This window comes from Vigna unguiculata, chromosome 5 (assembly GCF_004118075.2).
Source record: "Vigna unguiculata cultivar IT97K-499-35 chromosome 5, ASM411807v1, whole genome shotgun sequence".
Lineage (NCBI taxonomy): Eukaryota > Viridiplantae > Streptophyta > Magnoliopsida > Fabales > Fabaceae > Vigna > Vigna unguiculata.
Genome location: NC_040283.1, coordinates 44,416,127 through 44,428,004, shown reverse-complemented (window position 1 = coordinate 44,428,004; position 11,878 = coordinate 44,416,127). Strand labels below are relative to the sequence as shown.

The following is an 11,878-nucleotide window of genomic DNA, read 5'->3' as shown; positions in this document are numbered from 1 at the left end:
TTACATTTCAGTCAAATCAAATTTGAAATAAACATGAATAATGAGCAATAAATGAGTATAAAATTTCTATCACTTTAATATATTATATTTAAACTAGCCGTTTGAGATGTTATTAAGTTAAATAAAAGTATTCATTTTATTTTAGTATGAAGTATTCATGTTATTTTAGTATGATGGTAGATATGGAATGAATTTTTCAAATAACAATGCATTATAAGTTGGATTTTCTTTTTAAGATAAAAACAAAATTCATGAACATTGTACATTCAATTGTTATTTTATAGAAGATTTAAATCTTTTGGCGTTTCAATTAACCTGATAACACTAGTGAAAATGTTTCTTTAATAACCTAAATATTATGATTAAAATAAACTTATATGGATATTACACCGTGCAGGTTTTAACAGTTTACTCCAAAGTTACTTGTAAATGGCTTTACATGGTACCAAGCAATATGGTGCCCTTATTCAGCAAGTTCAGAGACATTGTTGTCGATTTATTTTTAGTATGCCCTTACCTTGTTAGTTCATAGATAGTGCAATTGATGGTGGTATCAATCAACATATGTGCAAAATAGTATTGATCATATAGCATAAAAATAGGGCAACATCACAATACCTAAGACAACCTTAAAACTAGATTCTAACCACTGTTGGAGAAGAATCTGGCTGACCCACAGAAGAAGACTTTGAAGCTTCAATCATCACTGGTGCCTGTTCCAAACAACTCTGGGTATCATCATTCATCATCCCAATTGTCATCTTCTCAACTTCTTCTTGTGTATGGATATGAATCTTCGAGACCACCTCGCAGAACTCACTGCAGACAAAAGGAAAAATGCAGTTTTTCAGTGGATTTCACCAAGAATGCTACATGGGATTACATGGCCTATGATAACCGTCTCAAAGGTGGTAAAGCTGCATTTGAAAGAGTTCAGATTCTGTATTGGTTTTTTGACAGTATTATTATCTATTTAGCATTAAAATAAACTGATATTGATATTTTAAAAGTCTTTTAAATCGCTAAAATCAGTGTTCATCAATCGATTCTAAAAGCACAGCTGAGTAACATTACAGAAAACCAGTAGAGAATTCAAATTTCATTAGAACAAATAAGAGTGAAGAAAGATGGTTACTTACTGCCACGGGTCATCTCCCACAACCATGATGTCATTTTCACTGTCAGTGTAAAGGATTCTCCATCCCTTATTAGGATCTCTTAGAAGGCCTTCCATGCTAAATAGTCTCTCTAGTTCAATCAGCAGGTCACTGTAGCTGTTCAATCTTGAGAGATCAATGGCTCTTCCAACTAAGCTACCTTGCTTGTGAACCTTCATTCAGTGTTATGTTACATGTGTTGGCAAATTGTCAAAGAGAAAAACGCATATCACAATATAACTCTGTTGCTATCATCGCTCACCTTTGTGCAACTTCTTTTAGCCGAGTTCTGTAAATTTTGGGTGGTGACTTCCCCAGACAAGGGAAATCCAAATAGTTTACAAGCATTTACCTTCCCGTTGAAACTTTCATCATTTGAAATCCTCATGTTTGTCCCTAAAGAAGCAGCCCCAGAAATATTGTCCTGCAGCTTCTGCTCATTTTGGATTGTGACTTCTGGTCTTCCAGCTTCATTTCTCATGATCCTTGACTGAGAGGAAGGAGAGTTAAATGTGACATTTTCTCGCTGGAAATTGTTAGGTTTAGAGCACGACATGCTGGTGCTGCTACCTTGGCCAGCTTTGTGAATATCACCATAAGGAAAATATGCAGTTTGAATAACTTCTGGTGCTAAAGAGTGAAAGTTGGGTTTGGTTGCCTGTTGCAGGTTGTGATTTGTGCAACTGGGTTTGCCCCAGGCACCAAAGTTCAAATCAACCTTTCCTGTCAGAGATCTCAATTGACATATTTCTTGACTTTGCAAGACCCTTTGAAACCTGTTAGGTTCTGTGAATCCTGCATAACTAGGAGGGTGAACCCTCATAAACTCACCAGCAGCAATCTTTCTCACTCCAGTTGATGATGCAAAATTTGGATGGCTTGGAGATCTGATCTCAAATTCTGGCTGCTTAGTTACTGTGTCACATCCATAATACAGTGACATAAAACCTGACTTTTCTTGACCTTGCAAGACCTTGGATGATCTTACAGACTCCTCAGAGTCCATAAACCCACTGCCTCCTGCATAAGCCAAAAAATATGTAAATAGAGGAGAATTAGAATGCCTGAAGTTTACTGATTTAAGACACTTTGGCTATATCAGCATTAGGATTTGTGATTCATACATACCTGTGATGAGGTGACTGGGTGAAGCACCCTGCAGACCTGGCCTCAGTTTCTTCAGCCTTCTGGAGGATTGAATGCTCAAGGGAGGGAGAGATGCAGAAGGATCAATCTCCCAAGGAGATACTCTATCTTGATGATTAATCTCAATATCTTCATCCCATCTCACCTGTCAGATATCACAGTAACAAACTATCACCATTTGGTCTGTAGTAATGTACCGTAGATTCACTAGTTTCTAAAGAAAAAAAATAGCAATTGTACCATCAAGCACCTCCATCTTGACTTAGGCCATTTATAGGGATCCAAATCACTCATTCCAGTCACTATACCACTAGTACACCTGCAACACAGGAAGAGAATGTCATATTCCTTGGGATTATTTTCCCTTTTTTGTTCATGGTAGATAATGGTTAAAGTTTAATAACTATGTTGTAGTTGACCTTCTCTCCGGAGATTCATCCATTTCAAATTTCATTTTGAATCTTGTCCCAATGGTTACTGGATTCTTTATGCTTTTGACATACTTTTGGTAGGGCACAACAAAATCCGCATGACTTGCTCTGTATTATACAAAAGTTCAAACACGTTACAATTTATTGCTACACTCTTATGCCAATCTTGAGTACGCTGAAATCATTTATCAAACAAGAAACAGATAAAGCCTACTCACATATAATGTAAGGATCCTATTCAGCATAGGCTACTTACTATTTGACACAGCAGAACAATATAACTGAGCACTAACAATATAGACTCTCTTGAAGAGATTATCATGTTCCTCTTCGTAGGGAAAATCACCTCTATTTATTTCTTCAAAGACTGAGAAGATGAAAATCATTTTCCCCTCCCGTCCGTCCAAAAAGATCAAAACTAGTAAGACCGTAGCCATTTCTCATTTTTTCCTTAAACTAAAACTCTTCGATCTTCACTATCCTTGCATCCATAATCATATGGTACTAATCTTCCCAAGAAAGGATGAAGTTAATAGTAACCTGGTATGTTATGAATAAACTAAGAGATTTCCTCAACTTGTGGAACTTCCAGGGTTCTGCACTTCCCAGTGTTGAAAGACCCCAATTCTCTCACAATTGATAAGATGGAAGAATAACAGATAATTACGATACATTAAATAAACATCTGAGCTATCTCTCTAGCGCTTCTATGTAAGAACCACCAATGCTTTTATTCGGTTCTTACTATTTTCTGGTGAGCTATGATATTCTATCACTTCACTGCAATTATAACTATGAGTTTATTAATAATTGACAGATAAGTTATCACAACATCACCAAATCAATGTTTATGAAAGGCTAAGTAATTTTGAGAGTTAACTTCTAACATTTTGCCAGACGAAAATTCCTGAGGCATGAATGTAGTACCTTGGACTGTAGAAAACATGAAACATGCTTTTGGCGGATATAGCATTGGCCACAGAAGAAAGGAAATTGGGATAATAATTCTGGCTACCAACAATTGATTCAGGAAGACCATTTCTTGGTCGAGCAGCTCTTCGGATTCCCAATCTCAGTTCTCCATTTTCACCCCTACAAAGATATTAATAAGCAATGAGGAACAACCATAATAATATCATTACCACTCATTCTCCATGCTTCCTCGTGAACAAAAAGCATCAGAGGTTTTATGGTATGTTCTACTATGAGAAGAACTTTTCTCTCTCTGATTTCTTATGCTAATTGGTATTAGATCTATAATCAAATATAAGTAAAATCTTAATTTCACCCTGATTAAAAATGTTCATTAAATTCAATTTAGTGTTCTTGATTTCATTAAATAAAGAAAGACATTTCCTAAATTACATAACCAATTTTTTTTAGCTTATCTTTAAATTCAGTGAGAGTATTTCCTATCAATTGACTGCTAAAACAATATGTATAAAAACATACCTATCAATACCAATTAAAGTAAAAGTGTAGTAGGCATGCACGCTCATTGAAAAAGTTTTAATGTTGTTAATCAATAAAAAATCACCTTTTGATACAACTTTTAAGGTAATTATTTTAGAAGTTCAACAAAAATTATTATTCATAAGCATTTGTAATTGAGGAACTGATACTGTGACTGTATAAAAAATCTTTACACTATGAATGTTTATATTATTTATTCATAAAACGAAATCCTATTTGAACACACCTCAGAAAGAGAACTGCATCTCCAGAAACAAGATTCTTTTGGCTAACAAAAATACTCCAGCCAGTAGTGAGAAGATGCCGCCTTGGCTGACCTGACAAAATTATCACAAGGATTTTCTGTATCATTCATTGTCATTATGACTATAAAGCCAACCGGACACAGTTGTTTATTGTTTCTTTTCATTTACCTCTGTAAATATGTCGAAATTTCCACTCCACATTATGCAGGTCCTTGGCAACAAGCTCCTGAGAGGGCCTTTGCTGCTTATAATCCTGCAGTGAGCAGAAAAGCAATACATCAAGGCAATGAACTCAACTCCTAAACAATTTCATGTGTTGGAAATTTTGAATGCAAACTAGAGCATGATGTCACACCAATGGAGGAAAACAGTCTTCAGCAGCTCTGCGAGGGACAGAAAACCCCCCATGAGTGCTGGTGTCTGAGGCTGTGAGTGTTTTGCAGAACATATGAGGAGTTGATTTTGTAGGTGTTGTTTCATTTCCCTCTTCATCTGCTCCCAATTCCTCAAGCTCTTTTCCCTCCAAATACATCCCTGCCAACTGAGCACAACCCAAGATTTCAAGCCACTACAGCCCTTCTACTATAAACAATGCTCAAGGAATTTAATTAAAAAATCTCATCCTTCTAGGGAACAAAAATTATGCACAAAAACAGAATAAGGACAAAAACCAACCTCAGCCTGGGGAAGCAAAGTAACCTGTGTATAAACCTCATCATTCTCCTTATTGGCCTAATCATAGTGTAAAAATAAAAAAAGAAAAGACAATTAAACCATACAAATACAACCAATGCAAGAGGGTGCAAGTTTAAAAGAATTAAGCAGGTAAAATTCAAGTTCACTCTCAATTTGAGAACTCACAAGTAACTGAATATTGACAACTCTACAGAAGATCTGTGGCTGAAGATCATAGGTTGGCATGTCCATTGATGAAAAGGGAGAGAAAGATGAGGCTTGTTCTAAGTGCCCTTGTGGGAAATACACCACCACATTCCCTTTCTTTGGGAGGGAAGTGAGGGGGCCAGCACAAGCGTGCCAGAGCTCAAGATAAGAGGAGGACACACGTGCGGAGGAGGAACCAGAAGATGAACAAGTAGGAGAGGACAGAGAGCAAACGCAAGCAGCACCTTTGTCACAGTCGCCATTGCAAGACGCGGTCTTCTCAGGCTCAGTCACTGCATAGTTCAGATCAATTTCCATGAACGCCCCAGTGTGATGGTTGTTGGTTCTTGTGGAGAGTGGGACTCAATGGAGGAACCAGAGAGAATAAAAAACAAGAGAGAAAGAAAGAGAGGATAAAGGAGGCGAAGGGTGCAATCAAGTGGGTCTAAGAAAAGGAAATCCAGAAAGTGAGAACTGTAACAAAATGGAAATGAGGTCAAATCATGAAAAAGGAGTTCATGTTTGGAGGGACACCACAAAGGAGAAAAAAGAAACAGGGGAGGGGTGGAAGAGAGGACATGGTGGGAAGAAGAGAAGAGAATATGAGAAAAAGAGTATCCATCAAATAATAACAAGGAATTCAAAGTATGATTCCACCCCCATTTGAAGGTACTGAGAAGAGGGAGCAGAAGCAGCAGACATAGACAATTGCATAGGAGGCACAGCAACAAAAGGCAACAAAAGCCAATGTGGTAGTGGCTTTTGGAGTTGTAGTTGGAGTAGTGTTAGAGAGAGAGTGTGTATGTGTTTGTGAGTATGTTGTGTTGGGTGGGGGGGACAGGTAAGACAGTACAGAACCCACACTTCCCCACCCTCTTCTCCTTTGCTTTGCATTACATTGCATTGCACTTACCTTTATCTTTTCTTCTTTGTTAATAATTTCCTTCACTTGTCTGTGAGGCCCTCCACCAACACAACCAAAAACACCCCTTTCATTCAATTCATCAAACACCTCTCGAACATAAGAAAATTCAACCTGACACTTTAACCCACCCCACATTTTATTAGGTACGTAAATATTATGGCAATCAATACCATGCTTCAAATCCAGTCCACTCAGACTTAATATATTATTTCCTAAACCATTAATAGAAAAAAATAATCCCACCTTTTTTCGGCTGATTTCATTTCTTGGCGTGTGATATCCGACACATTCAGCCACACTGCTTCATTTTATAAAATCAGTACCCTCTATACATAAAAATCGGTTTAATTAGCATGTATTATCAGTATATACGAATTCTAACATACAATTGTAGATAAAAATATGATCATGTGAATGAAAAGCTTGATGTTAGGGTCAAACACTATGCATGCATTCATTTGAATACAACAAAAAGTTTTTAGTTAGAGCAAGAAAAGTGAGTATGTGTAGGATATACATACAGTGTAGAGTTGGGGTGGGCGTTTTGTTAGTTGTTAGGACTCCTAATCCTAATAACTTTCTCAGACTTCAGAAAGAGAAGGAAAGAGCACTCACTCACTCTCTCTCTCTCTCCTTTACATATCTCACGTCTCATCACTCTTTCCTTTTTTCATATGTTTCTACCCATCAAGCTTTCAACTTCAACTCACGCGCCTGCAACTTTCTTACTTACTTGTCCTTCATTTTTCTGTTTTTTTCTATGTCAAAAATAGACCCTTCATCTCCATCACTTTGTTTCTGTACCATACCATCCCCTCCGGGGGTAAAATAAAATTAAATCTATCTGCAAATAACTGCTTTCTTTCTCACTCCTGTTTTATTCAACATGTTACAAAACACTTCAAAATATTTTCTGCTTTATAACCTACACTACACAGTTCTTTGCTTTTATTTATTCATAAATTACTCACATTAATTGTATAGTTTATGATTGAATCATAGTTTGAAAAGAATAGTGAAAATGGTTTGAGTTATTAAAATGTATATTTTATGATGATGAAATATAAATATAACTATATCATCGACAATGGGACACCTATGGAATTGACTCAACAGTTGGGAAAACTTGCAGATTGAAATGAATCGAATACGACAGGATCTTTAAATGCTACTTTTCTGATGCTAAAGTATGATAGATAATATATAACTATTGCACGTTACATTCATATATCTTTATTATATAGCAAGCAATTAAAAGGGTCAACTAGGTTTTGTTGACTAACGGTTGCTTAACTAGTGTAAAATAATAATGAAAGGTTCCAGCAATTAGTAGGTTTTGAATTCTATCCACATTCGGCTATTAAATATAATTCAACAATCTTCATTCTTGCAGGTAAAACGTCAAATAAATATAAATCTCAGTAATACTAATTAGTAGGTTTTTAACATAATAAGTTTTATTTTTGTTTTCCTCTGTAATGAATGGTATATCAGATAGAAAGAAGCTGCTATAACAGTTGGGTTAGAACAGTTTCTTCCGAATAAGAAATTTTGATGAACATAAAATAAGACAACGCTTTTCAAGAGCTTTTGAAAAACTATCAACATTTTCCACTTTCAAATGTATCACTTTGTCAGTGCACACATAATAAAAAACACTCCCATAATAAGTGATTCCTAATAATGCTTTCAGTAACATCTTTTCATAAAGTAATATCAGTTAAACATTGGCATGCACGGGTTAATTCCACTTTCTTTTACTTTTATTACTTTTCTTAAATGGTTATTTTAAAAAGGTGTTAACGCAATCATATGTCACTATCGACGAGGTTAAAGAACTATCATATATAGATATTTGTACAATACGCAGATTATTTATAGTGATTGGTGAGTTACTAAAGTTGGTGGTGTGAAGTAACTAAACATTTAAGATGTTAACATATTTTTCCATGCTTAATGAAACCATTGTAACAAAATGTAAACCACTGTTCTTCCTTTAATAGTAAAAATACACTGCATATATACTATAGCTAGGGTTCTATTCACAACGTGTATGCATTGTAAAGTTATATTATATACTCTTTCCAGTTACTAAAAGCTGCAATCTTCCACCAAAGGATGCTTTCGAAATTCCAACTTTGTTGTCGTATAGATGGATTGCTTTTATATATCATCACATTAGTATTAATGTTCTAATAACACGATAAATTTATTTCTCAATAACATCATATATATATATATATATATATATATATATATATATATGATGTTAAGGAATTCCTTAGTACACAGTAAGCGGTCACCGTAGTTTCCAAGATCGTTTACTCTATATTAAAGAACTCCTAAGCGGTCACCAGGAGTCATTAATAATCTTTAAAGTTGATGACTCCTTATTGTGTACTATATGTAATATATAATTTTGAGTATTTAGTTTTCATAATTCTTTGTTATGAAAATTTTACATAAACTAGAAATAATACAATTTATAATATGTAACTGAGTGCAAATCTAATTTTATAAACCGAGATTTTGAGACCAAGTTAAGTTTAAAATTCGTATTTCTGGTATTTAAAAGGACATAGAATATACATGTATGCATATCTTCACATGGCTACAAAGGGATAGTAGACAATTAGATATGGACGTGACTTAAAGGTTTGTCTGTCCTGGTGCTAAAGTCATGCAAGTTTCATAAAAAAAGTTGGTTTAGTCGACATCAAAAGTGGGGTTATATTGACTCAAATACTGGAAATGGCTTCTTATTTCTCTTTTGGGTATGCCAACATGAAAACAGAAACACCAATTCTGTTTTGCTTTGTTATTATGTATGTCACCGACAATACACACTGTTAATTTTCTTAATAACTGCTTTAAAAACTATGATTATGTGGTCTTGTTTCATTGATTCATAGTTCAGAACTGTTTACAGTTATGATATATGATTGAACTAAAGAGAAAATGGTCAATTATTCCTCACTTCTTGCTATTTAGGTAACAGCATTATTTGCATTAGTAGGGAATAAATGGTTTCAGAAATTTGGGTATAAAGTATAAACCTAAAAAGGACGCAAATATGCACCACAAGACTCTAAACAAAGACTAAAGTTAGTTATATATAGTCTGCAATTCTTGATGTCTGCCACCAAATGAGAATAATTTTCATATATCTATCTATAGATACCTCTATTTTTTTTATTTTTTTTTTCATTCTATTTTTATCCCTTTTCTATTATCACATCACACAACATAACATTTTTTTCTTATTCTCTCTCTTATTTTTATTTTTAATTTCTTTTCTCCTACTTCTTACACCTCATTTATTGGTACTGTTCAGTTCAACAATAATTTTCTCTCTTTTCTCTGTGTGTGTGTGTGTTTGTGGCCTTTATCTTGATTTAGGACACTGACAATAACAGTCTTGTTTGAGAGATTCCATCTTTTTAAGTGCATGCGCCCTTTTTTAAACATTTTAGAATTTTTTGTTAAATATCTAATGACCCTTTTCTGAGGTTATTAATTTTCTTGGTAAAAAGGGGATTAATGATGGATTGATTATGTTTGAAGTTAAACCCACTGTTAATTAATGATGAGTATTGCAATTTAAGGAATCTTTTCTTACCGAAAGTGATGGTAATTTAAATTTTTGTTAATATAAAATAAAAGTTAGGGCCTTTCATGATTAAGTTGGTTCTAACGTTTTTTTTTTTATCGGCTTCCATCTTTTTAGGTTTTATTGTGCATTTCTTCATATGATTTTTTACGCCCAACTTTTTGCTTTCTAGATTTCTGGCATGGTTATGTCTACATTTTTATTAAATACAAAAGGGGTGATAAAAGAATTAGGAAACTAAAAATTATGCCTAAAAGTAAAAATCAAATAATGATAAAGAATTTATTGTTTACTTACTGCGGAATGAAAATTAGGGATGGGAAAAACTTGTTTCATAGATATTATTTAAAATTGTTTCAATTTTAAAGAAAAATATCTAAACTGACTAAGTAAAAATATGAATATGAGTATTATCCATATTTTAAATTGGATATGACAAAATTGATTGTTTGTCAAAGTTTGTCAAATCAAACTTTGTCAAAGTATCATTTCTCTTTACATATATATTACATCTTATTTTTTATATTTGTCCTAATACTTATCTTTATTTTCGTAGTTATCCACGTTTAAAATTATTAAAATAGATTTACTTTATTAGCTAGTCTAAAAAAATATTTAACCTTTTCTTGGTTCTTAATTTGACAAGTTATTTTTAAGATACACATTTAGTCATTTTTACTTTTTCTATAATTATTTAAATTTTGTAAAATTGGTATTTGAAATTTATATAAGTATAATTTTTTTTAATAATCGACTTTGGAGAAAAAGAAAATGGATATCACGTTGAATACATAATAATATCATTTTTTGTGTTTTTTTTTAAAAATTATTTAATTAATATTTACAATATTAATATTATTTAGTATTTTCATATTATTATGTATACAAAAAAAATGTTATAGGTACATATAATTCAATGCTATATGTAAAATATCATAATTTGAAAACATGTTTTAATTAAAAAAAAAAAGGATTACAATATGGAGTGGGTCATCAGATCAACTCGTACTGCAAGCAATAAGGGTTGATTTATGTAACTTATAATCAAATTCGTGGTACATAAGAAATATATCACATTAGATGACAAAAGAAGATTGATCAGTAAATTTAAAAAAAAAATGTACGAAAAGTAATAGATAACTCTTCACTTATTTACTTATTATGTCCCACTTATTGACTGATTTGGTTTTACCTTTTTTTTCTTCTTCAAGTCAGTCCATAAAAAAAGTGCATGACAAGTTGAATTCTGAAATTCACTTACCTGCTTTTGTTCGTCCTACATAACCCACAATTTGTATAGACCAATGACGAGATCAAACAGATCGACCTACGTAACTTGTATAAATTTAAATTGTAAAAAAGGTATATATTTTAATATTAAATGGAAAGACAAATAATCAACTAAAGTAATTTGTAATCATTAGATGTATATAAATATAAGGATTATTAATTAAATATTCAGGTAAATTTGTGGACCTAATCATTTGGATTAGTAATGCTCGTCATTATAATAAAAGAATCTTAATAGTGATATCTCACAAATCAATATTCAAAAAGTATAATTTCTACTTTGTTTTAAATGAATATTTTATTAGCTATCTTTAAACTATGTTTTTTTACGTTTATTAATTCAAAATAACAAAATTGGAAAATAAACAAAATTTATGCAAGTCGATCTACTGAGAAAATCAGACAAAATTAGTCTACAATTTTTATGTAAGACAGAGAGATTCAAATCACTTTTTGCCGAGGAGATGTACGACGGATCAAAATGATGTGTGCCGACCCGCATTAACCCTTCTTAAAAATGTGTTCTCATTTGAAAATAAATATATATTTTTAGTCAAATAAAAAGCCTTAAAATATATGATTTCTTATTTTAAAAATCTTATTTATTAATAAAATCATTTTAAACTTATTAAAAAAGTTAAGACTAATCGAATTAATCGTGAAAAGTGTCTATTAAATGAACAGTGAGAATTATTATTATTATAAAACTGGAATCTAAA

The 11,878-nt window shown here is 32.8% G+C and overlaps 1 protein-coding gene across 1 annotated transcript; it reads right to left on the bottom strand.

Annotated features, from left to right (window-relative positions):
- Positions 1 to 396: 396 nt before the first annotated feature.
- LOC114185706 (auxin response factor 4-like) lies at positions 397 to 6,208 on the bottom strand. Its single transcript, XM_028073579.1, has 12 exons — positions 5,314 to 6,208; positions 5,128 to 5,184; positions 4,808 to 4,993; positions 4,621 to 4,705; positions 4,434 to 4,524; positions 3,662 to 3,826; positions 2,723 to 2,842; positions 2,544 to 2,622; positions 2,286 to 2,448; positions 1,420 to 2,177; positions 1,140 to 1,330; positions 397 to 819 (listed from the first exon to the last, which is right to left on the bottom strand). Exons 1-12 carry the CDS (start codon positions 5,650 to 5,652, stop codon positions 636 to 638), a joined length of 2,418 nt encoding a protein of 805 aa, XP_027929380.1. The 5' UTR covers positions 5,653 to 6,208; the 3' UTR covers positions 397 to 635.
- Between the last annotated feature and the right edge of the window lie 5,670 nt (positions 6,209 to 11,878).